The sequence below is a fragment of the Poecilia reticulata genome, chromosome 18 (genome assembly GCF_904066995.2).
Source record: "Poecilia reticulata chromosome 18, P_reticulata-male-v2, whole genome shotgun sequence".
NCBI lineage: Eukaryota > Metazoa > Chordata > Actinopteri > Cyprinodontiformes > Poeciliidae > Poecilia > Poecilia reticulata.
Genome location: NC_088847.1, coordinates 2,231,705 through 2,258,893, shown reverse-complemented (window position 1 = coordinate 2,258,893; position 27,189 = coordinate 2,231,705). Strand labels below are relative to the sequence as shown.

At 41.9% G+C, this 27,189-nt stretch overlaps 1 protein-coding gene across 3 annotated transcripts in view; it reads left to right on the top strand.

Moving 5' to 3' along the window:
* adam19a (ADAM metallopeptidase domain 19a) overlaps positions 1-27,189 on the top strand; it is a 182,697-nt gene that overhangs the window by 77,105 nt on the left and 78,403 nt on the right. For all 3 annotated transcript variants that reach the window (XM_081600059.1, XM_081600058.1, XM_081600057.1), the window contains exon 3: positions 3,015-3,091. In XM_081600059.1, coding sequence (XP_081456185.1) covers positions 3,015-3,091 — 77 coding nt within the window. The remainder of the gene's footprint in view (positions 1-3,014; positions 3,092-27,189) is intronic.

Below are 27,189 nucleotides of genomic sequence, written 5' to 3'. Positions count from 1 at the left end.
TACAAACACATCATTGAAACTATTTGTTGAACTTTTGATTCTAGGAGGCTGACTTTTCCAAACACATCTTACTATGAACTTGAAAATATATGAAAAGGAGTTCAGTTCTATTATGATTTCAAGTGTGGTCAGCACAGAGGAACATCTGTTACAGAATGATGACACTCAAAGAAATCTTTCACTGCCTTCACAACAGAAGGCAGTGATATTACATATATATATATATATATATATATATATATATATATATATATATATATATATATAGGTGTGCCGATCGATCGGTCACCAATCATAATCGGCCTGATTTTCGTGAAAAAGTGCATGATCGGTGATCGGCGATCATTGGCTCTTGTTGCCGATAGCGATCACCTGCATCTCATTTCGCAGCCTGTCTGTGCAGCTGGTCTCCTCTTTCCTTCACAGTGTGCAAACGCGCAACAACAAATCCTAAGCGATGTGGAACTATAACGCACTGAGTGAATGGGGAAGTTGGCGTGCTGCGGCGGAAAATTGAAGCACATCAAAATGCATCAACACAACGAAGCTAATACGACATAAAGACTTGTTTATATTTTTAATAGTGTAATTCTGTAAAGAGAAAATATGTCTGGTGGTCCAGCTCTGATTTACATATTTACTAAATTGATTTACTAAATTGCGGGTTTGAATATTGCAATACTTTCCTATAACAAAATAGACCTGCAGAAAGAAATAAAATATCTTACATATGCATAGTTGTATGCTGTATGTAGAGATTCTCCTTAGCTTTGATTGTATATCTCACAATTTTGTAATTTATCATTGTTTATTTAACTTTAAAAGCTGAGAGGCTTTGTTAATATTCTGTCCTAAAATACGGTTGGATGTTTTTTTTTTTTGAGCACCTGCCCCTTTAGTGGTCTCTGCACGGCCCTGCTAAAATGTATGTCTCTACGCAGGCGACAGAGTATTACATGTTACTACAAAGGTCATATATCCTTGATGCTTCATTAAAATGTAAATACTTTGCCTGTTAGAACAAATTCAGCCTAGGGAATGTGAGGATTTAGATCAAACTTGTTTTTGATCACCAAATGTACAGATAAAGCAGAACAAACTCAGAGAAACCTCTGAACCATCATTTTGAAGAATGATGAATGATGTAAGCCTGGGAGTTCTTGGAGAAGCAGTGGAGTAAAAAGTGAAATAGAGATGCCTTTCCGTGAGGCAAAGTAATATATTTAACTTTTTTAAGCTGCGGTGAAATCCAGGTTGGTGATTTAGTAGCTAGTTGTTTCCTTGCAGCCATGTGTATCTGTCTGGGGTCAAAGATCAGAGGGTGTGCAAAGTTTCTTGGAAGTTCTTGCTGCACGTTCGGCCCTGGGACTCTCCTCGTCCTCAGCTTGATGTCTGCTTTTGCAACTTAACAGTGTATGTAAATGAGCCACTCATTGTGTACTGATACATTTTGAATTGAAACTGAAAAAGCAGAATGCTGCGCTAAACGCTCTGGCCAGGTGTTGCATCTCCTGGCTGCAGGCTGCAGAAACACATCATCAAAAGATGAACACATCACATCCAAAATATTTCTTCAGAAGAAAAATTACTTGAACATGATAAAATATTAAGTTTGAGATATTCAGAGTCCTTAAATCATCTGTACTTAAGATTTAGATTTTATTTTTCTCCCCTAGAGAGACATCATTTCATTTTTAAGGAGGCCCCTAAAATATATAATCAACAATAATACAAATCATCGTTATAAGTAATCCAAACCATAATCAAAAATCATATTTAATTTCATTTGATTATTTTGTCTTGTTAGAATTTTAAATCTAAATTACAGCTCATTGAAGTTCTGTAAACACTTTGGTGAATTCTGCTTCAAAAAGTAACTTTTTATTTTCTAAACTGTTAATCAATCATTAACTAGTCTATATTGCCTTTATGGACAGTAATTTAAGAAAAAGGGAAATTGTATAATGTTAAATGTGATAGGGTTGATATTTGGGTACAATGTTAGTCCTGACGCACTTATAGAAAATTAAGACACAAATTGTTTAGAGCCCTGAATGTCATGATCCACATCTGTGTGTATTTTTGTTGATTGCTCTCACCTGTTTCCAGTTGCTCCCTGTAGTATTTAAATGTGTGTATTTCTGTTCACTTGTCCGATCGTTTGTTGTTCTCAGGTTGCCTTCGTCCCTGGTTCTTGTGTTCTCTCAGGTGTGACTAATATTCAGTTTATTAAATTATTAACTCTTTTCAAATCCGTGTACTGATGTTACACTTCAGTCCTTCACCACCACAATACATTACACTGAATAGTTTTGTAAGGCACTGTAAAAAACATATGTTGTAAGATCAATGCAGCAATAGCAACATGAAAACAATAGAAGAAAATCAATGCAAATGCAATAGCTAGGTATATTTGACATCTTAATCATCTCTGCTTTTCAAATTCTTTGCCGGCTTGTCAGATCGCAGCATCCTGAACATTTCTGGAATCCAGAAGTGAATCCAGAAGTGTGAAAATGGACACCATTTTCACACTTCTGTCCCACTCGACAGAAATGTTCTTGTTGTGGTTTTTCCAGCTATAGAAAGAGAAACTGCATGACCTAACAATTTCTGAAGGGAAGTGATACAAGAGAACAGGAAGCTTTTCACAACAGTTTGCTGGTCTGTCAGTCAGGTTTGTTGACCAGCTGTTGTCAAATTGGAAGCCAATGAAACACATTGTTTGTGGCTGTAACATGACTAAAAGTGAAAAAGTTCAACAGAAACGAATACTTTAAGAACAGTTGACTATAGTGACTATAGTATGGTACATTTTGTGATGCTAACAGTGCTGCCTAACTGAAAAATTACATCTCCTCTAGAAAGCCACATTTAAGAGTGTGAAATTGATGATTTCTAATTCTCAATGCTAATTGTGCAAATGCTTATTTGCCCCCTTGTTTCTAGTATCAACTGTAGAAGACTGGTGAATGTGAGTGTACTTAACCTCTTCCCTTTTCATTTTTCAACAGGACAAGTATCCGGCCAGAGGGGAAATCGTGCTCTCATCCAGTGACCTCCAGCTGGTGCTACAAGTACAACTTAATCAGTAAGAATTCCTTCTGCTACATCCTAGATTGCTGTACCCTCAGTAGTACCCTTCTCTGCCCTCCACATGAGGACTGTGAAAATGATTAAGAGATGAAACATATAGGCAAAAGAAGTGGAAACACTAATCATGTCCCCTCATCTATCATTCTGCTTCGTTTTTGCATCGACTCTGCATTACTCCGTATAATTCTCAGCAAAGCTCCCTGAATCCCTGATGCTCTGTTGATAATGTCGGAGTGTCTCTGCTTCTCTGAAAGTGTCACCATGGTTTCCACCAACATCATTTGAAGATTTTCATATTTCCCTCAAGGTAGATAAAAATCACATTAATCCTGAGTCACAGCTTATGGATTTACTTACTTCTTTGTAATAGAAGAAGGAAGCGTGTAAGCGGCCCTGCTCTGGCACAACGTGAAGCAAGGCTAATCAGGATGAACGGGCTGGTCCCATGGTGATCATGCAGAACAAGGCTCAAGGCCAGCTGAGGCTATGATGTTTCTGTGATAACAGCAAGGGGAGTTCGGTCTGCTGTGTGCTCATCAGAATCAAATGTGTAGAGACTCCCTAAGTGGGCCTCTTTAAGCCTGGAGGCAGAGAGAACCTGAGTACACACTTTATTTCTTCATCAAACCCACAATATCACATAAAACATGGAAAGCACATGTGCAGATTTTAGTTAGGAAGTGTGGGTCTAATAGTAGTTTGACTTTAAATTATGAAAGCCACCAGCTGAATTTACAATGGCAACAGAGTGAATGAGATGAATCAAAATTTCAGTGGCTCTGCAGTTTACTTTTGTTTAGATTTCGGCTTCAGATAATCCCAAAAATAATGTACGGTAGCTGACAACAACAACTTCTGGCTATTATACTTCAGCGATTATATCTGCTAGTTGACACAAAAATAATGTGACTTGAGAGTGTGAGCATAGCTGAAAGCTAAGAATCTGTGTTTTTGATTAAGGTAGTGTGCATGCTCAATAAACTACACGTTTTAGCTTGTATAAAATGTTTTTTACAGGCCTAATGCTATTTCATGTTTAAGTTATTACAGTCAAAAAGGCTTTTCCACCATGTTAGTTCCAGTGGTTGTTCAGAGGGCGTGTTCCTTTGAGTTCTCTGGCAAATAAGAAACCAAATAAGAAACAGGTGTCTCTTAACACCAACTTTATTTTAGGTTGAAAAACCCAGGGGATGAGAAAAAGGTTAAAAAGAAACAACTGTCTGCAAAAATGTTTTGTTCACACCAGACTTTAGTCCACTTTAATCAAAGTCTGGTTTGTTTGACTGGACAGTCCAGTTTGTTTGGGGAGATGTAAATGCGTATTCAAACTTTGGTAGTTGCAACTACTGTCTTCTTCAGATATTTTTATGTTTCCTCTAGTGGATTTTGGTGTAGCCCCACCACAGATAATGGGGGGGAGAGGTCTTCTAAAGGGTTCTGTTGGTTTAACACAGTGTAGTGTTAAGGAGAACTGCAGCAGATGAAAATGGAACAAATGTTGCGATTTTGTCCCAAATCAAGCAGAGTCTACCGGGTTAGCAGGTGTGAAAACATCCCAACAGCTTCAAATTGATAAAAGGGCACAAGCCCATGTTGGCTTGCTTTAGGGTGAGGGATCAAAGTTCCTACCTTCCATTGGATGCTGGAAAAAAAGAATTAACTGATGGCGAATACAGCTGATGGGGTCTGTAGGTAGATAGCTATCTAGTGGCACAGCTAGCATGTGGCATTGTTTGTTTGAATTTTTTTCCTGTCTTTTGCATCAGAGGTAAAGTACCAATAAACAACGTTGTGTTCCCCTTGTCAGCTAAAGAGTGTCACTGGTGTTTCTTTCTGGATGTGCTCACCATGTTTGCAGTGTTTAAAACTCCCAATAGCAGCTCATTGAGAAGGAGAGGGACAGTGTGTGTTATCGCTGTACTTCTACTAGATTTTAGTAACTAGAAGAAATGTGATAATTAGGGCAAATGTGCCATTGGGACTGGAGGAAAATACCAGTTAACATCAATTTTGATGCACAAGTATCTTTGAATAATTAATTTTGCTAGTATCAATTACAGGAAGGTGATGATATTGATTATTTTTTGACAACCCTACTTCTTATTGCCCTATGCTGTATTCATACAAACATGTTTATCATTGACATTAATACACAATAATTGGAATAATTGTGTAAATTTAAAGGCATAAACCTAAATAATTTCTTGCTTTGTAAGTGCTATACATACACAGAGGTACAACCATTAAGTTTTTTTTTCAAGTTTCTTCTTTTAATGTCAAGTATTATTATTTTCCATGTTTTCCATGTCTTCACGACTACATGTATTTAATGTAATGCTTAAAGGAAAGGAAAAACAAAATATATACATTTATGCTTTTATTTTTAAGTATGTCAGTTTTGGTCCTCCATTAGTATTCAACGTTGCAAATACATTTTTTTGCACTAATTTTAAAAAACTGGCCTTAACCAAATTTTGCTAAATTCTCTACAGGACTTTAATAATACTTAGCTTATTTTAAGAAGATACAAACTAGATAGGTTTAAGATTTTTGAATTAAATAAATCAGGATTTGCAGATTGGATGTTTTATGTTAGAATAATGCAAAAGTAGAAAATCATAGTAGATAAGAAGCTGCATCAGAAAAGAGCATTTTATTCTGACAGAACCCTGTGGTTATAAAAATAAATCTGTTCTACTTTCCAACCACTCCGGCCTCCTGTAAACTCAGTAATTCTGTGTATAATGATACCTACATGTCTCTGTTGTTTCTAATGGAAACAGTTTTGCTGTAACATAGCTGGGCAGGTTGTTGAAGCACATTTGGAATTGTGAGTGCTTGACATTGACGGAGATGAGTGAGTTTGAGATGTTTCAGAGAGTGCTACATTTAGGAATAATTCCATATTTCAGACTTAATAGATGCACATGGCTTCAGTTGCTTGGAAACAGTTTGATGACTTGGTAAGAGGAGACCAATGGAAAAACTGATATAGACTGGCTGACTTGAAACACCAGAAAGCCTAGAAGTGGTTGTGGTATAAATGAACTACTGAATGATACAGAGAGGAGATGGAAATGAAAACAGAGATGACTGCTGATGGTACTCAATCTGGACAAAGGTTTCATGGGCAGGACAGCAATTGTAGCAGGTATTAATTTTAAACCACCTGAGTCTTGGTAAAGGGAAGGAGTTTGGTGTGGATCAGTGAGTCTAGGTCACAGAAAGAGGCATGTTTTCTGGGGAAGTGAGCAGTCAGAAGGAGGAGTCAGTGGAAATGTTACTGGAAACAATTATTATTTTAATCTGTGGGGTCTCTGCCACTGGGAAAATACCAGGAATCAGCAATATGTTCCAGAACCAAAGGGAAGGACATCGTTGCATAAAAGCTTCTAACAGAGAAAAATGCTTAAAAGAAAATGTTATCCAGTTATTAACAGAAAACATCACATAAACAAACAAACAAACAAAAAACAGGCTGGTTTATCAAAGAAGAAACCTGCTATTATAAAGACAAAACATGATGGAATCTTATAGACAAAGAAAATAAGTTGAATTTATGATCATATTATCGTTACATTGGAAATTAATCAAAACATGTTTTAGTTGCTTCATTTGAGGCCAAAATATATTTGGGTTATAAATCCCCTCTGGCCTGGGAACATCTCAGGATTCCCCAGAATGAACTGGAGTGTCTTAGATCTGTTACCACAGCAACATGAGCTCTCAGGCGAGAACTAAAGTTTGTTACATATTAAAATCCTTTTACCTGTCGAACTGAACTTAAACAATTATTCCTACTATTGAAGCTATTTGTTCTGTTATCCTATGTTCATATTTACTTTATTGGTCCTGAGTTTGTAACATGAAATTTCTTACCATCTGTTATTGTTTTTGATATTTGTCTGACCCACTTGAAGGATACTCTCATTAGACCAAAAACGTTTAAAGATTTGCAAAATTTATGAAAAGTTCAATGATGAAGGCGTCAGGAGATGTGGGGTCTGGGTAAACCAGGATGATGGAGGCCGGTGAGCCGAGGTTAGTAATGTGAGCTAAAGTTAAACCAAATGCTGCAAACACTTGTGTGTTTTCAATCTCTCCAGAGAAGAAATGTCTGCCAGGGAGAAGTGAGTGTGTTCAGAGGAAGATCTGACTGACTCAGAGCACTGATGAGCAATTTGTTTAGAGGATTTGTTTGATTTGATGACCGGGAACACAGAGGAGAATGGAACAGATTTGAACACAGCACTGGAGCCAGCTGAGGGAGAAGGATGAGGAAGTTGTTGAAGGTTTGTTGGTGGCTGACTGAACTGATGAACAATCTGGAATGGAATCCAGGCATTTGTCTGGGAAACCTTGAGACAAGAACATGGGGGCCAGAACCTATTATTTACCCTATTTGTAAGAAAACATTATCTTAATTTCTTTGTAAGAAAATTATTTTCTTACAAAAAATTCATTTGTAAAAAAAAAAAAAAAAAATTCCAATTTTCTTACAAACAAAATGTGTACTTGTCTGGAATGAGCTGGTTGAAGCAGGAGCTTCTTCATCTTCTGTGCTTCTATAAATCTGGTGATTTCATCCTTAAACGAGACTTTGTCACAAACGCCTTCATCACTCAGAAGAGATGTGTTCTCGTCTCAGTCAAACTATCTTTGCATGTAAATTTGATACTTTAATTCTCAGTACCAATTATTCAACAAAGCCACTATTAGACAACTATTTACTCATATTTACTCTACACTAGCAGGACATCACAGAGAAGACAATAGAAAATCCTTAAATCCTTGAAGATGACCAATTAGGTAAAGAGCACAGAGCTCAGTTCACTTGTATAGTAAAACTGTCATGATGTATGTTGGTTGGTGGTGAGGAAAACGCAGACGAGCCCAGGATGACATAATGAACAGGTTTAATGATAAAGTTCCACAAGGATACAGAAAACTCGAGCAGCGCGAGAAAAACCAACAACCAAGACTGACGTAGAGAAAGACATATGACGAAGACCCGACAAGAGACAAAGACAACATGTGGGTTTAAATACACAAGGAAGGTAATCGGGGAACGAAAAACACATGGGAACAATCAGGACATGATGGCACAGAGACTCACAGGGGATCAGAGCTAAATAAGTACAAAAAAAACCTCAAACTAAATACACAGAAAACACAGATCACCACAAAAACAGGTCATAACACCATTTGTGGAGCAACACAGTGAAGCACTGTTTTGTGTTTTCAATACAGTGTTTAAACCACTGATGTAAACAGCTAAATCTGAAAAAACTAAGGCTTGCATTGTGAGTTACAGACAAGTTGTAGATTTTCAGATTAAAAGGGTGTTGAAGGTAGGGCTTTCAAATTCCTAATATCAACAGACACATTTACAATCCAACTTGACAACACCAGATACAATAAAACAACACCAGGCATAATTTTCACAATATCTGACATTTGACGCCAGACATGATCAAGTGGTGGTCAGAGCTGATCGCTCAATTTCCATTCCATCAACAAGTTCTTTTCAGTGGCAGTGGATCCCCAGGCTGTGAGTTGCTTCTGTCCTGTTGCATTTCTGGCAAGCCAATCATTGCAAATAGCATTCCCAGCAATAGAATATGCAATGTTCTTCAGAGTGTGTAAGGGAGTGGCACCTCTCTTATAGTTACTGGTCTGAAAGTGGCCGACCAACTTAAAAATGGATTTCTAATCAATCTGAATTTGAAGCTGATAGCAATAATGATGATTTTCATGCATAGGAAGCAATATAAACATTATAATATATGTGTCATGGTTTTAGAAGTACACTGAACCCACATGCAGCAAAACACTCAGGAGAAAGCTCGAGATCAAAGGTTTATTAACAAACAGATCCGGAGAACTGTGGACGGGAGGCAGAACAGAAACGTCAGGGCTAGGGAGCAGGAACCAGAACGATGCCAGCCCGGGGAGCTGAGGGAGAGAGGGACCAGCCCGAGGGTGCTTGTCAGAGAAATCCGGGTCCGGCTGGCGGATGGATAGGACTCGGATTCGATCCGGCTCTCGGACTCGGTTTAACCTGGAGCGAGGAGATGGAATAGTTAGAGCACGCAGAATTAACAATGCAAGGCCTTCTTACTAGTTTCTGTTACCGCGGATATCAACACTCTGGCGAGGAAGTGTTGTCAGGTGGCTCCTCTTAAGCTCCTGGTGATGATCTGATGATCGGCAGGTGCGTGGTGGCACACCCGTGGGGTGGGGCGTCGGAAGGGAGCTGGGGAAACCCCCCTCTGGTGGTAGCTGGCGGTGGCGCAGGGACGCAGGACGACAACATCACCCCCTCCCTAACGACCGCCTCCCGGCGGTCCAGATGAAGTCGAGGGCAGGGATGAGTGGTAATCGGCGATCAGGGAAGGATCGCAAATAAATGAACGGGGAACCCATTGACGATACTCGGGACCATAACCCTCCCAGTCCACAAGGTACTGCCACCCCCGTCCCCGGCGACGGGCGTCCATGATTCTGCTAACTGTGTAGACCGGACCTCCTTGGTGGTCCCGGGCGGGTGGAGGGGGTCTGGCAGGAGGGCATAGGGCGCTAGAGATGACAGGCTTGACCTGGGAGACGTGGAACGTGGGGTGAACTCGGAGGTTGGGAGGGAAACGGAGGCGCACGGCCGTGGGGCTGATGATTGACTCGATGACGTATGGGCCGATGAAGCGGGGAGCCAGTTTCCTAGAGACAGATCTTAAAGGAATGTCACGTGATGAGAGCCATACCTCTTGCCCAGGTAGGTACTGGGGCGCGGGCGTCCGTCTCCGATTGGCCGAGCGGCAGTTGAGGGTGGCGGTCTGCTGGAGAGCCGCGACAGTGGAGGACCAGATGCGTTTACTGCGCCTGATGTGCTGAAGCACCGAGGTAACAGCGATGGCCTTCTCATCCTCCGGAAAGAGGGGAGGCTGGTAACCCAACGAAACCTCAAAGGGGGATCGTCCTGTTGCCGTGGAGACCTGCGAGTTGTGGGCATATTCTACCCAAGGCAGGAATCTACACCAGTCGGAAGCGTTGGAGGAAGAGACACATCGGAGGGCTGCTTCGAGTTCCTGATTGAGGCGTTCCACCTGGCCATTGGACTGGGGGTGGTGACCTGAAGTGAGTGACACCTTGGCGTCAAGGGCGCGACAAAACTGCCTCCATACCTGTGACGTGAACTGCGGTCCCCGGTCAGACAGGATCTCCGTAGGTATTCCATGTAGGCGAAAAACGTGTTTAACGAGCAGCTGCGCCGTCTGAAATGCTGACGGGAGCCTTCTGAGAGGAACAAGGTGGCAAGCCTTCGAAAAGCGGTCGATAATAGTGAGTATAGTGGTCATACCTTGGGATTGGGGAAGCCCCGTTACAAAGTCGATTGCAATGTGCGACCAGGGGCGCCTTGGGATGGTCAGTGGCTGGAGAAGGCCGGCCGGCGGGCGATGAGACGGCTTGTTGCGGGCACATGCTTGACAGGCTAGAACATATTCCCTTATGTCCCTGTGCATGGCGGGCCACCAGAAGCGGTGCGAGACGAGCGCTATCGTCCTGCTGACTCCAGGATGGGCGGCGAACCTAGAGGTGTGGAACCACTTAATTAAACGTGACCGTACCTTAGAAGGGACGTACATCTTGTCCGGAGGTCCGTTCCCTGGGCCGGGCTCGTTCTGTTGAGCTCGCCTCACCAGATCCCTAATCCCCCAGCTGAGCGCACCCACGGTGCAACTAGGTGGGAGGATGGTGGTGGGTCCCTTCTCGGAATCCTCCGGAGAATGCTGGCGGGACAGCGCATCGGGCTTGACGTTTTTGGATCCTGGGCGATAAGTGATAGAAAGGTTGAACCGGGAGAAGAACAACGACCAGCGGGACTGGCGAGTATTGAGACGTCTTGCAGTCTGCAGGTAGGCAAGATTCTTATGGTCGGTCCAAACTAAGACCGGGTGCTCGGAACCCTCCAGCCAGTGGCGCCACTCCTCGAGGGCCAGTTTTATCGCCAAGAGCTCCCTATCCCCCACGTCATAATTCCTCTCCGCAGGGGTTAGCCTACGGGAAAAAAAGGCGCACGGGCGCAGCTTTTCGTCGGGGGCTGCGTGTTGAGAGAGAACTGCTCCAGCCCCCGTGTCTGAGGCATCCACCTCCAAAATGAATTGTCTGTGGGGATCCGGCTGGGTCAAAACGGGAGCCTGAGCGAACCTCCTCTTGAGGTTGTTAAAGGCCCGATCCGCACCATCAGTCCAGGAGAAGGCAACCTTAGGGGAAGTGAGACCGTTTAGCGGGGCGGCCGTCTGGCTGAAGTTTCTTATAAAGCGTCTGTAGAAGTTTGCGAAACCCAGGAACCTCTGGAGCTGCTTTCGTGAGTTGGGAGTGGGCCAGTCAATCACTGCCTTAATTCTCTCGGGATCAGGTCTAACTCGCCCCGCCTCGAGGATGTATCCCAGGAAGCTGATCGAGGTCCTGTGGAACTCGCACTTTTCAGCCTTGACAAAAAGGCGGTTCTCGAGGAGGCGCTGGAGAACGAGACGGACATGCGTGCGATGGTCAGAGAGATTACGGGAGTAGATTAATATGTCGTCCAAGTAAACAAAAACAAAAACGTTCAGGAAGTCGCGCAGGACATCATTGATCAGGGACTGGAAAACTGCTGCAGCATTAGAAAGGCCGAATGGCATAACCAAATATTCAAATTGTCCCATAGGAGTCTTAAAAGCCGTCTTCCACTCATCTCCATGGCGAATACGAACGAGGTGATATGCGTTGCGGAGATCTAACTTGGAGAAGATAGCCGCTTCCTGCACTGGTTCAAAGGCAGATGAAATGAGGGGGAGTGGGTATTTGTTCTTAACAGTAATGCGGTTGAGCCCTCTGTAATCGATGCAGGGTCGGAGGGACCCGTCTTTCTTACTAACAAAGAAAAACCCCGCCCCCACAGGAGATGAGGAGCGCCTGATGATGCCGGCTGCTAGGGATTCCCTGATATAATTCTCCATAGCCTGGCGCTCGGGGAGAGAAATATTGAAGAGACGGCTGGAAGGAAGAGGCGCACCCGACAGAAGGTCGATGGCGCAATCGTAAGGGCGATGGGGGGGTAAAGAGAGTGCTTTGTCCTTACTAAACACTTGTCTTAAGTTGTGGTATTCCGCCGGAACCAGGGAGATGTAAGCGGGATCCGCCCCCTCATCGCTGGCCGACGGAGAACTTGGCTGGACTGCGGATTGGAGACATGAGGAGAGGCAGTTAGCGGACCACGACTCGAGACGGTTGTTAACCCAGTCCATGTGGGGATTGTGCTGCTGTAGCCAGGTGAGACCTAAAACCAGAGGTGACTGGGTGGTGGGAAAAACAAAAAAGGAGATAGTCTCACAATGATTGCCGGAAACCACCAACTGAAGCGGCTGGGTCCGGTGAGTGATCTTGGGAAGACGCCCCCCATTTAATGCGGCAACATCGAATGAGACGGGAAGTCTTACTGTTTCGATGTTAAACTGTTCGACTAGGGATTGATCGATGAGGTTTTGCTCGCTGCCTGAATCTATGAGTGCTGAGAGGGACAAAGACTGGTTATTGAGTTGCAGGATCGTAGGGAGTAAAAAACGGGAAGGGGTTGGTGAGCGAGTTCGGCCCATCAGTTTCCCCATTCTGACTGATGGACCTTCGTGTTTGGGCGGACCGGACACAAAGCAATATAATGGCCCGGCTTGCCACAGTACAGACACTGATTTAACTCTCTGCGCCGCTGCCGTTCCTCCGGGGTCAAGCGCGTACGGCCAATCTGCATGGGCTCCGGCTCTGGGTCGGGTGCCAGATCCCCGGGCCGCGCGGGTTGGGACACCTGCTGAATAGCTAAACCAGGGAATCTGACAGGCTGCCTCTCCTGCCTCTGGCTTCGGCGCTCCCTGATTCGGTTATCTCGCGGGTGGCGAGAGTTATTAACTCATTTAATGTCTTGGGCTCGTCTAAAGGAGCCAGCTCGTCTTTTATGCCCTCACTAAGTGCGTGAAAAAATGCGCTCTTAAGGGCGCAGCCGTTCCAGTCTGAAGCCGCTGCTAGAGTGCGGAACTTGATCGAGAACTCTGCCACGGTTTTTTGCCCCTGCTTAAGGGACCATAAACGACGGGAAATACTTGCTTGATCGGTAGTGTTCCCAAAGACCAGCTTGAGCTCATCCACAAATTCTGAGAAGGAGCAGCCAAACCTTGTGGGGTCCGTAAACCTCGCCTCCGCCCACCTGAGCGCCTTGCCCGTTAGGAGACCTAAAACGAAGGATATCTTGGCATCGTCACTTGGGAAGGAGGGCGGGGAGCGGTGGAAAACCAGCGAACACTGAAGTAAAAATCCACCAACCCCTCCGGCCTCCCCGGAAAATTTATCCGGAGTGGGCGCCCGGTAATCGGCGCTCACACTGGGTTGAGGAGTTGGCTGAGGAGGCGTCTTGTCACCCGCTGAGGGCGTCTGTTCGGGCTGCTGCTTCTGGAGTAGAGATGCCAAGTACTCTAGACGCTGATTCGTGACGTTTTGTTGTTTACTCAGGGATCGTAGCACAGCCTCATGAGACTGGATTAGTGAATGCTGCTCTGCGAGGGTCTCACTGAGTGCGTCTGCTAGGTTCGCTTGGCCAGAGTGTTCTGTCATGGTTTTAGAAGTACACTGAACCCACATGCAGCAAAACACTCAGGAGAAAGCTCGAGATCAAAGGTTTATTAACAAACAGATCCGGAGAACTGTGGACGGGAGGCGGAACAGAAACGTCAGGGCTGGGGAGCAGGAACCAGAACGATGCCAGTCCGGGGAGCTGAGGGAGAGAGGGACCAGCCCGAGGGTGCTCGTCAGAGAAATCCGGGTCCGGCTGGCGGATGGATAGGACTCGGATTCGATCCGGCTCTCAGACTCGGTTTAACCTGGAGCGAGGAGATGGAATAGTTAGAGCACGCAGAATTAACAATGCAAGGCCTTCTTACTAGTTTCTGTTACCGCGGATATCAACACTCTGGCGAGGAAGTGTTGTCAGGTGGCTCCTCTTAAGCTCCTGATGATGATCTGATGATCGGCAGGTGCGTGGTGGCACACCCGTGGGGTGGGGCGTCGGAAGGGAGCTGGGGAAACCCCCCTCTGGTGGTAGCTCGCGGTGGCGCAGGGACGCAGGACGACAACAATATGCTGTATGGCTATTCTCCCATCAATCATTTAATTTAGCGGAAAGCAACGGTCTGAACTAGGCTAATCTCTACAGAAAAGCCTTAAATAGATTAAATGAAAACAGCCATTTGGGGAAAAAACTGTAACACAAAACAAAAAAAGTCATTTATTCAGTAATTGAACTGGCACAGAGTCAGCTCGTCTCTCTCAGAGGGTAACATTACAGGAGGTGTGTATGTGTGCATGTGTTTACTCAGTTTCTAAAAAAACGTCTAACAAATGTGTACATTACTAAAGATGAGCCAGTGAGCAGAATAATCATCACATAATAAATATACATAATAAACATCAAAACTGTTTGCCTGTATTATTCAATTAGTTTACTGCTGATTGCCGAGCTCTGTCTCATAGCTTTGGTATTTCACACACCAACACAGCTCAGGCTGTTGCTACAGCACTCAGGGACAACATTTCATTTTAATTGCAAATTTTCCATTGAATGTTCCGAGATGAATTGTAAGCTGTTTTTATGTAAATGAAAGTCTTGATTGTGGTGCCACTGTGGGATGTTATGTGATGAAATAGTTGATACCTGCTTTATCCTGCTTGTAGTGAAGAAAAGGGCGACTGAAAACCCGTCTGGCTGAGCTGAATGCGGTGCAGCCGTTAAGGAAGGCTTCAGACTTGACAAGAATTTAATTAGGATACAAATCCTAAGAGAATCCGATTTTACAAAGATAAATTCACACTCAGCTAAATTCAAATGTTTATGACTGTTGTCTCTCCTGGTCATTGCATCTATCATCGATTTTTCCCCAACAACTTGGTAATTTCCATGTCTCCATATGAATTGTAGTTGAAATCAGGAGCTGGTTTTGTTTTATTCATCTCTAATATGCTGGGATTTCAGTTTTAATATCTGACGGCTTAAGGGCCTGGTCCAGCTACTGTGGTGCATTGTGGTGAGCTCAATTTGGCTACAATTTGCCATAGTTGTACATAATTACTTGTGTTTTTGTGCTAGAAGATACTAAAAGTTACAAAAAAATCTGATTTGCACAAGCAGGCAAGATAACTTGGAGATAATAGTGTGTGATACTAATGGGTAGGTGATTTATTTATATTTTTCTTTCTTATCGACTGCATGCCAATACCATAGCACTTTAGCAGTGACAGACAGACTCCTGTTTAATCAGAGTGTTGTGACTATTTTAAACTGTTCAAAGCAGTGTGATGTTGCATGATGTTGGTTTGGAATTTTCCTAATAAAACTTTTTATTTGCCAGCAAATTTTGCTCAATGTCCTGGAATGGAAACCCGCTAATTGTCAAACCATGCTTTGTTGTTTCTTACCATTGTCTCGACTAATTTCAGCTGCTCTGATTTAACTTGATTGTGGTTCACTGGGCCCCTTTTAATTCTTGTAATATTCTACTGAAGCTAAAATATGGCTAATATAAAACTGACCGTGGATGACAGCACAAAGAGCGACCCTGAGCTGCCACCACACCTTTGTTTTCAGCTGCAGCTATTAACACTGACCCTGGAACAATCTCAAGGAGTTTGTCTGCACATCATAAAGCTGACAGACCATGAACAGGCCAAGGGGCCAATTAGAAGTGGTGTGGTGAACACTGAGGGTTCTGGTTTCCCCAGTCGGAGACTGTGTTCTGTGGAGTGTGCTTACTGGACCACAGAAGCTGTCTGGGTCACCTTCTTCATTTAGGACTTTTTTGAGTTATCTTAACAAACATCACCAAGTTCAGTTTGTTACAACAGCACAAGTCAAACTCCATATGCTGTATGGGTACAGAAAGAGATGCTTTGGAGAATTTTGAAACACAAAATGCTGTGAAAATAATCAATTGTCATAAATGTACACATAGACATGAAACTCTTTGTGCAGTTTCAGTGGAAATATAGCAAAGTAATTATATGTTTAATTATATATATAATTTAGTTGCATTTTTATAGCAACTGACAGTAAAATAGCTAATTGATTGTGCTATAAAATGGCACTTTGTGCCTGGAGATTACATAATACTGCCCCTTTAAGGCTCTCCTTTATTCACCCAAAGCGAAACAGGCGACGTAGTTACAGAACATTCATGTGCATACACTCCTTTCATACACCTGGGGGACTTCCTGCTTCAGTCTGCATCCTCCCCTACTCGCCGGGGTTCCCACTCCCAACCTGCATCCTTCATTTTACTTTTATGAAATGGTCTGACTGTTCCTGCCAGATTGCTTTGGAAAAAATATTGGGAACAAGCTGAAATAGTTCCCATACCTGTCTGTAAAACAAACTGGCTAAACCTTTAACTAGGCTCAGCTTGCTGGGTTTGGCAGAAAGCAGCAGGCTTGTCAGAGCTTTAAACTGGCACCAGATGTTTTCCAGTCCTGAAGAAGTCTGATAACTATGGCCTTCAATATAAAAGTATTGATTATTATGGTTTTAGTAAACAACAGCCCAACAGCCAACATTTTTCTTTCCACTGCAAAGTGAAACACATGATGCAATTATTGTGTGTTTGAAGCAGAATCTGGCATCTGACCAGCAAGTTATGTTTATCCAGATATCTGAGAGAGGACCAGGAGAAACTCATGTTTACATTAACTGCTGCTTGAATATAGATTTTTTTCCCCCTCTTTCTTTCAGAAGCCATTAACTTCCCACCTCAGGCCTATGAACAGTGTAATTATTATAAAAGTACTTGTTTTTCCCTTGCAGTCACCATACCAACTCCGGTCACCTGGCTGCTGCCTTATCACCTTCAGCCCTTCCTGCTGATGTGATGAATGTCTTCTCTCAGCACTCCTGGAGACCTAGAACAAAATGCTTAATTCAGACACACAGCAATCTTTCAATTACACCTTCTGGTTTTCTCTTTCAGCCTTGTTAGAAACGCAGCCATTTTTCTTTTGATAAGAGTGTTTAATATTCCTCTCCTTTCTTCCCCCTTTAGCAAAAGCCCATTTTATGGTCTGCCTTATTTAATTTAAATTGCAGTGGACTTGGTTTTGTATTTTTCAGAAATATACACTCCTGATCAAAATCTTAAGACCAGTCAAAAAATTGCAAGAATTTCCATTTTGCACTATTGGATCTTAAGAAGGTTCTAAGTAGAGCTTCACAATGTTAAAGGAAAAAATCAGTGCAAGAGACAAGAACTTTTGAGCAGGGAATCTTCTGAAAACTGCATTTACACTCAAACATGATTTTTTCAGCTGATCAAAAGTTTAAGATCATAATCTTTAAAAGCCAAAAGCTGTGCAAAAATATGGATTCCATGTCATTTTCTGTCAAGTCTTTACACTGTCAAGACCTCCTGATGGCAAAAAAAGCTCACTGACTTTGAACGTGGTAGGATTGTTGAGCTGCATAAGCAAGGCCTCTCACAACGTCCCTTCGCTGCTGAGGTTGGACGCAGTAAGACAGTCATTTTGCATTTTTTAAATGATCCTGAGGGTTATGGAACAAAAAAGTCAAGTGGTAGACCCAAAAAAATGTCACCAGCTCTGAGCCGCAGGATCCGATTGGCTGTCCGTCAAGACACGGGACGATCCTCTACCCAAATTAAGGCCATTACTGGTGCTGACTGCAGCCCAATAACCATTAGACGACATCTGCGAGAGAGAGAAGGGCTTCAGAAACAAAAAACGTCTTCAAAGGCCACGTCTTCACCGCCACAAAATTGCCCGTTTGGACTTTGCAAGGGTGCACCAAGGTGGAAGAAAGTTGCCTTCTCTGATGAGAAAAAATTTAACCTTGATGGTCCTGATGGCTTCCAACGTTACTGGCATGACAAGGGGATGCCACCTGAGATGTTTTCTACACGGCACAGTGGTGGGGGCGCCATCATGATTTGGGGTGCGTTTTCCTTCAATGGAACAATGGAGCTTCAGGTTGTGCAGGGGCATCAAACAGCAGCTGGCTATGTGAAGATGTTGCAGTGGGCATCCCTCATGACTGAAGGCCCTCGTCTGTGTGGTAATGATTGGGTTTTTCAACAGGACAATGCTGCAGTTCACAATGCCCGCCTGACAAAGGAGTTCTTCCAAGAGAATAACATCACTCTTTTGGACCATCCTGCATGTTCCCCGGATCTAAACCCAATTGAGAACATTTGGGGATGGATGGCAAGGGAAGTTTACAAAAATGGACATCAGTTCCAGACAGTGGATGCCCTTCGTAAAGCCATCTTCAACACTTGTAGCAACGTTCCCATTAGCCTCCTGGAAACACTGGCATCAAGCATGCCTAAACGATTGTTAGAAGTCATCAACAAGAATGGTGGAGCTACTCATTACTGAGTCCTTTTTTTGACACTTTGATTTCTTTTTTGGGGGGTTTTCAGGTTTTTTTGAGCTATGGTCTTAAACTTTTGATCAGCTGAAAAAACCATGTTTGAGTAAAATTGCAGTTTTCAATTAATTCCCCGCTCAAAAGTTTTTGTCTCTTACGCTGATTTCTTCTGTTAACATTGTGAAGCTCTACTTAGAACCTTAAGATCAAATAGTGCAAAACGTAAATTCTTGCAGTTTTTTAACTGGTCTTAAGATTTTGATCAGAGTGTATAAGGATAGCTGAGAGGTTTGTTTCTCTGTTCATTAGCTGCTTTAAACAGAATGGAAGCAAAAGAAAAGGCAGCTTTGAGGCCCCTGCATTAGTCAGATGTTTATCATCTTAGAACAGGTGACTCTCAGAAAGCTCCTAGGATCTAGGCGTTGCTACACACTGTAAAAAACGTCAGCAGTCTGGTGTAGATATACCACGTGGATATTATTGGCACAATAACCTGGGCCCTTTGAGACACTTAAGCAATACTCATCATGTGAACATGATATAAAAACATTACTACTGTATTTTCCCTCTATAAGATTCTGGGTCAGACTAGTCAAGCTTTATTTACTGCAGCCTTGAAATGTTCTAAGTTTTATCTAGGGGTAAATGAAAATGATTATAGCTTTTAGTGTTGTCTTCTGGCAGAGATTACCAACATGCCTCAGAATCAAAACTGATGACCAGTGATCATTTAAGACAGAGTATAATTTGCTATTCAATAATGAAGTGCAGCGTTGTTCTTGAGCATTGCTCCGGTGATTCGTACTGTGAGAACACATCCCTAGAGCAGAATTTCTCATAGTGAGGACTTGAATGGCAGCAGGAGAAGAGTTAACGTCAGGTTCTCTTTGCCGTCTTGAGGCATTGTTTGATGTCTGGATGTGAAAGCAGGTGCTCTCTCACCATTTATTAAGGCTTGTATGGATCTATATGTGTCTGTGAGCCACATGTACATGCATGGAAACTTGTTCATACTATTTTTAGCGTCACAGCTATGTTCCTCACAGGGATGTACAGTTTACCCTAAGCGGTGATAATGTGCTAAAAATATAGTGACTTCTCACTTTAACAGTTCACACTGAGCGACTCTTTAAATACATTTTTGTTGCGATCCAGTAACTTCTACATGACACCAGCGACTGGAGTCTTTCACACCGGCACTTTGTGAAACCAGGTTTCAGATTGAAACTTTTCTGTAGCATCCCCGCAGAAGTATGAAATTCTCTGCAGGTCTGAAAGCGCACATGCGCAAAATTAACAAAAACAACTGCAGATAGAATTGTGCTGTGTGTTGTGCTACTTGACCTGCTCAGTTTACCACAATTTCTGATCAGGGATAAATGTGTGTTACATGGAGGTTCTGTGGTGACACAGGGGCAAAGCACAACCCACGTATGGAGGCTTTAATCCTCGACGCAGATGCCGCAGGCTCAAGTCCCGGCCTGTTGATCCCTGCTGCATGTCTTCCTGCTCTCATTACCCACTTTCCTGTCTGATCTCCCAAATAAGGCCACTAGAGCCAATAAAAACTATTTTTAAAAAATTTTAAAAAGGTGTCAGATGAGCACTTTGTTCATGGGAGACGTAAATGGATTATTGTTTATAAGATAAACATGTGCACCTTCGATGACGTACTAAAATCATAACCCCATATGGTGGCAACTGCAGCAGACTCAGTAGGTGTTGTGAAGGTTTATTATATTCAAGGCAGCAAATAAGGAGAGGGAGAGGCATTGAGAGATTTTTTTCTAAATTATCTCTGCTACTTCTGCCAACACTTAGGTCTTAATCATGAATGAAGGAGCTTCTGTGTTCACCTGTTTTATTTGGAGTCACCCTCTGTCATGTTGGTTCCAAGTTTTCTAACCCACATGCGAGAACACAATCAGGAGAGGCAAATAAATGAACAATGATAAGTTTATTGAATCCAGGGGAAAAGGGAAAGGGAATGAGTTCTAGAACAGATGACCGGATCGTATGTCAACGAGAGACAACGGATTAGTAAGAGTGGATGAAAGATTTTCCAGGAGTAAACAGACTGGATCTTACTTGGTGTGGAGGTAAGTGGTTGCAAACAGAGCGCTGGATGAGAGGGCTTCGTTGGAGGGTGGACAGGTTTGTATGTGGCGGAACGAGCGGAGTCCGACTTGGTCCAGTTGTAATAATTCTCCAGATGGGTTCGGGCACAGCAGGTAAATCCTGTGGCGTCTAGGACTGTATGAATAAATCGATTCGGCGATATATATATATATATCGATATTTTACGCCCTCGGAAAGTATCGATTTTTCATCCACGAGTATTGATCCGTTAAACCAGGGATGTCAAAGTCAAATACTCAGAGGGCCAAAAAAACAAATTTGCTACAAGCCGAGGGCCGGACTGGTTTAATGTTTATTAAAACATATTGAAATGATTGCACATAGCCTGTTGAACCAAGACCTAACACAGTGTATATTATTTAACGATTAAATGAATAAAGCAATATTTTGTTATGGCTCTGTCAGTACTTCAAGGGAAAACATTTTTCAAGAGGCAAACAGCAACAAATTTAATTGTTTTTAAAAACAAAATATGTTTCTTAATATCAAGATAGATGCATAAATCAAAGTGCATGCATTATAAACTGAAAATGCATTAGTGTGCTTCTCTATGATCCTACCGATCACTGCTTTCAAATAGTAAAGTAAAAAAATAAATCAAATCAGTTGTATTCTTTCTCATGGCTCTTATCTGCAATTTTACCTGAATCCATTCAACTGAAAAATAAATACAATAAAATAAAATAAAATACAAAAATATATGGCACACAGACAAAACAATACTTCATTAAAAGAAAAATCACGTTTTGTAGAAACAAATGTAAAAATTTAACTGAAACTTATAAACTGAAAATACGTTACTGCTCTGTGATGCTCACTTGTCTGAGGCTGAGCCTGATACTTGGAGGTGTCTCATCTTTTGTACAAGTTCATCAATGTTCGGGGTGAGGCTCTGAGCTGATGAATAATGAAGCCGTTTGGGCGCGCTGTAGTCACTTCGCGGGCTACCGTTGCATTATGGGAAATGTAGTGTTTGCAGGCAAAACACGAGCGGGCGGCTCTGGCTTGCGGGCCGGTTCTCATAGTAATTAAATATCATTCAGGGGGCCATAGATAATTGATTTGCGGGCCGGATATGGCCCGCGGGCCTTGACTTTGACATATGTGCGTTAAACCATAGGGGTCCATAGCCTTATAGCTCTTTTTTAACTCTAGTTTGTTACGGCGTAGCAGCAAGACTCTGCCTCCCTCAGTCTCACTTTTAACTTGAGCTTAAAGTGCATATTATAAACTACACACCAGTTTTTAAATTGTGTTAATAGGCCAAGTATAACCGGAGTTATGCTAAAATTAGTAAACCATATTTTTCCGAATGTCAGAGAAATGTCAAAAGCGCCGCCATTCCCCGGCTTTTCCGATTATGTGAGAGGGAATGAGCTTCCAAACGTACAAAACGAAACGAAACATTAGATTCCTGTGTTTTTGGAAATGTTAAATATTCAATAAATAACGATGGGCTGTATTTTGTTGCTGAGAAACGAAGTAAAGTTGCCTAAGTAACAGTGAAAGAGAAGCGCAACGGACTAGCGGCGCGATCGGAGCAGCTGCAAAAGCAGTGAGATCGCGAAATTAATGTAAATTTCGACTCATTCACTTCGTAATTAGTTTTTAGCTTAGCGGTTTCTGTTCTGTATATAAAGGATTACCTGAAGAATGAACATGGGTTGATAACATCATAAGCGGTCGCGCAGCAGCGGCGCTGTGTTTTGAGCAGGAAGACGAAGAGGAAAACCCCTCAGCCGGAATCCGCGGTGCAGTGAGGATTTTCATGATAACAATGGCTGATCGATCAATTTTATTAGCAACAGACAAAGAGTGTCAGAGACTGAGAGAACTATGAGATCCTGGCAGTCTGAGAGGCAGCTACTCAGAGATCCAAGCAGGGGAATAGCGGCGATGCGTAGCTGCAGGGAGTCGATCACTACAGGGTGAAGAGGAGCCACTACTTTAATAGTTAGAAGAAAGCAGCTTACAGCCACGGCTAACTCCGGAAGCCAAGGTAGAAAAGCCTTTTTCCCCATATTCCAAAAGACTGCATTTGTGGCTGCATTTTTACTCCAAAAAGCAGCCACAGTGTCCAAAAGAAAAAACATAAGTGCAATCATTTGCATACTGAGAGTCTCAGTCCACAGAGGCCGATAATCTCCCCACTCTGCTCCTGGATTACCGTTTAAACTTTTGAGTTATGTCAAATCCACATGAATTAAATGGCAGAAACTAATTCTCTCACTGCATCTTTGATTCATTTTGTCCAGCTGCAGACTGTTAGACTGTCCAATCAGAGTCACCAATCAGTTGGTGCTTTTAATAAATTTTCAGTTAACTAAATTCAAGTCTATGGAACACCAAATGTCACTAAAATCACTGTTCTAAAATCTTTCAGAAAATCGTAAAAATGCACCGAATTGTATCGCTCAACAAATATTGTGATACATATTGTATCGTGACCAGAACATCGTATATTGTATCGTATCGTGAAATTATTGTATCACTACACCCCTACTGTCTTGACAGTGAACAAAGCAAAGGAGATGACTGTAAAGTTCATAAGAAGCAGGAGGTCAAATACCAGCATGGGAGTAAGTGGATCTGGTGAAGGAGTATAAATGCCTTGGATACCTGGATAATAGAGTGGACTGGAGACTCAATAGTAAAGCAGCAGGAAAAAATAAGCAATAAGATTTTATTTCTTGAGGTTATTTGGTGTTTGCAACAAGATTTCGCAGATTTTTATAAGTCTGTTGTAGAGAATGTAAGGATTTTGTCATTATCTGTTGTAGCAGCATCAGAAAAAGAGATGTGAAAGGCTCAACAAGCTGATAAAGAAGACTGGTTCTGTTCTGAGGAATGGTCTGGAACTCATGGAGATGACTGCACAAAGAAGGATTCTTTTCTTTATGAACTTTGAGGACACGCCTGAGCGTCCTCATCAGACTTTCCTACAGTAGAGTGTCTTCGATCAGAGGCTGCACTTTTTCTTCCTATAAAAGGCCAATTTCAGATCAGCTGATTACAGCCATGTTTCTGTGACAAGTCAAATGCTCCAACATAAATAAACTGATCAAACAGTCTACACAGGGATGCTTTTTAGTCCACATGCTTTCTTATACGTTGCATGTTTCTAAAACTGTACTGTAATTTGAACATAATGTTTCATTCAGGTTTCTTCCTTAGATTATAAAGATTGAATATGTGCACAGACAATCTAGTGTAAATTGAAATGCACCCTTCCACAATTCATATACAGTTATGTTTCTGTTGCATTGTTTCAGCGTTGTATATTCCACAAGCACAAGAGTAACAGCATTGCTTGTTAACAACAAGATCAAATTCTGCCACCAATGGTAATTCCAAACTTCCACTCTTATGAACCCATAGATCATGGTTTATCAGTCACTATCTCCTGTCTGCAGACCTGACCACACCCCTGTTGCAACGCTGTGGGGTCAGCCTAGGTTTGATGTTCCTACCAGAGTGAGTGACCAACCCAACCACATTGGCAGACTTATGATGTCCCACAGCACTGTGTGACCAAGCTGGTGACCCCCATGAGATGGGGGGTGCCAGGATTTTGTGGTTCCATGGGAGTTTTCAATGTAAAGCTGACATAGAGCTTACATTGGAAGCTTTGTTAACCTTCCAATGCAATAAATAGCATAAAGTAACAGCCAATAACAGAATAAACAATTTTTCATAGCAGCAACAAAATTACTGAGTGAAAAGTACCCTGGAGTAATGTTCCAGCATTGCTTTTTTTCTTTACTTCATAAGTACTTAACAGCATCAAATCTTTTATCAGCAGTGGTGTTGGGGGTTGTGGTTAGTAACATGTTTCAACTGTTTCAGAGAAAAGGGGCCTTTGTTCCATAAGCTATGGTGAAGTCAAGCAATGTAGCAATGAAGAGATGTTTTTAAGGCAGATGTTCTAATGATGGGGATTTTACATGACATTTCTGCAGCTCTGCATCAATGCAAACATGAAGAGAAGCAGCAGCTGAGCAGCAAGAGGTGTCTGTGATAAGAAAAAAGAAATAACACCTTTTGAGCACTTCTCACTTCCCTCACATCTGTAATAGAATTTATGGTGCACTGAAAGCATAGCTTCCTGTTTTCATGTTTCCTGTCCCTCTAAATCTGTCATTACATACTTCAGCAGCCTCTTTCTGTAGATCTAAACCGATTAGGATTTGGTTTAAATTCACACACACTGAGTGTCAAGTTCATTTTAAACTGTGCAACTTCCCCACTTGAAAAGGGATGGATGGCCCCATGCAGATTCTTAATGACAGGGATTTACTCAAAGGACCAAACAGTTTTTTCTTGCTTTTACTTCCATTTATTTCACAGTGTATAGACACGTTCACCGTTGGTCCAGAAGGTGCAGGTAAAAACCTTTAAACAAACCCAAACAAAATAATTACTAATCTGTATAAATTAATTTCACTCAATTACAAAGGAAATGGCAAATTATATAGATAATACATACAAAGTAATCAAAATTAAATGCACAAGTAACTAAACTTATGTTAACTTTAAACTTAACCTTGAAGTGCATTTCAAGTTAATATTTATTTTTACATTTCATACATACATACATACATACATACATACATACATACATACATACATACATACATACATACATACATACATACATACATACATACATACATACATACATACATACATACATACATACATACATACATACATACATACATACATACATACATCTGCTTCTCAACATTAATCATAAATATTTATTATAAATTTAGCTTTAAGTTATTCTTTGAAGTTGATGATAAATTAATTAATAGTTGAACTTGGTACCCAAATCCATTTCATCAATACAATAATCAATTCAATCATAAAAGTCCATTAATGAAAGGCAAGCGTCACCGCCGCAATCCACCACTTCAGTTCAGCTGTCATTATTAGGTGCTAATGATCCGGTCGGCCAAACTGGAGACTGGCTGGAGGAACGTAGACAACCTTGCGGTCCGATCTCATAACAATACAGCTTATGTCTTAATGTCTTACCGGCTGCCTCTCTGCTCATCTACAAGATCATCCAGTTTTACACAGGTTGACTAGGATCTGATTTAAAAAGTCCGCAAATTCCTGTCCTCTTTGTTTGGCGGCTCTCTTCCGTCTTCTCTCTTTTTTTTTCCTTGTCCGTCCCTCTTTTAGGTCCATGTCATATGACTTTTTTTTTTCTTTTTTTTCTCTCTCCTTTACCCTTTTTTTCTGATTTAACTTCACACTGAATTTGACTTGAGTTGGCTTTCAGAAACTGTTTTTAAAAAATATATTATAATAAATATTTGGGGAATCTGGTAATGGACTCTCTCCTCAAGGTTGTACTTCTCTTGCCCAATAACCTCTGTAGACAAGCAACACTAGCCCATGCTGGGACCCTGGAAGGACAAGCTCATGTACAGTATACAGTGGATTGATCTCAGAAATGCAACAATGTTTTTGGAATTCCTGTTTGGTAGAAAATAATTCCATCCAGACTTAACAGGTATAAATATGAGCCTCAATGTCAAGGGACTCAAGGTTTTCCCCAGAAAACCTTCTGAGTCTCGTGGTAGAGGCGGCATCCCACCGCTGTCCACCACTGTCTCCCACTGGTCCACCAGTGCCTACCAGTGGCTCACTAGTGGTCCACCAGTCATCCACCAGTTAAAAACAATTTGAAAATATGACTGGATATGTGTTATCGGTTACAGAAGCACTAACTATAGAATCTTAAAAAGGCACATTGAAATACAATTGAAATAAACAATGTGAATATTTTGCACTTCAGTTAAATCCTAATGAAGTAATCAGCCGTTGGGTCTTAAAACAAGCTATGTAATGCTGGTCCCACTTAACAGTAAAAGCATTTGTTTGCATAGCAAAATATTCTTAAGGTACAAATTATTGTGTAAAGTTTTTTGTGTTTTCTTAAATCTTCCTATTTTATTTTGTGACGTCTGCAGGTGCAGTATTTTGATTTGATGGTTGTGATTCTCCCAGCAATACTCAATACTGCACAATACTCCCAGCAATTGTTGCTGTGAGGCTCTTCTCCCAGCTGAGCAACATCATCAATCAAGTCGCTGGGCTCCCAGAATCTTGAAAGGTAGAAAAACATTTGCCAGTTTTAAAAAATAGGCATGAAAATAATATAAAAGAGGTTTAACACTGTCATTGTTAAGCTGAACAATCATTTACCAGAGTGGCCATTATTTTCTATCGCATTCTTAGCTTTCTCTCTCATGTACAGTTTAAGCATACAAGTAAAAATACTGATTGATTTTTTTCTCCACTACCTGGGGGCACAGTGTATTGAATACCAGTGCAATGCCGTGAAGGCTCATCAAGTTTGCTTCATCCACAGAAAACATAAAAGTTTAAAGTAAAAACTCCCAACAAATGGAAGCAACATATAGTTAGAGGTATGTTCAAGAAGACCCAGGTGCTTTATGGAGACAACTGCTGCTTGAAACAGAAAAATA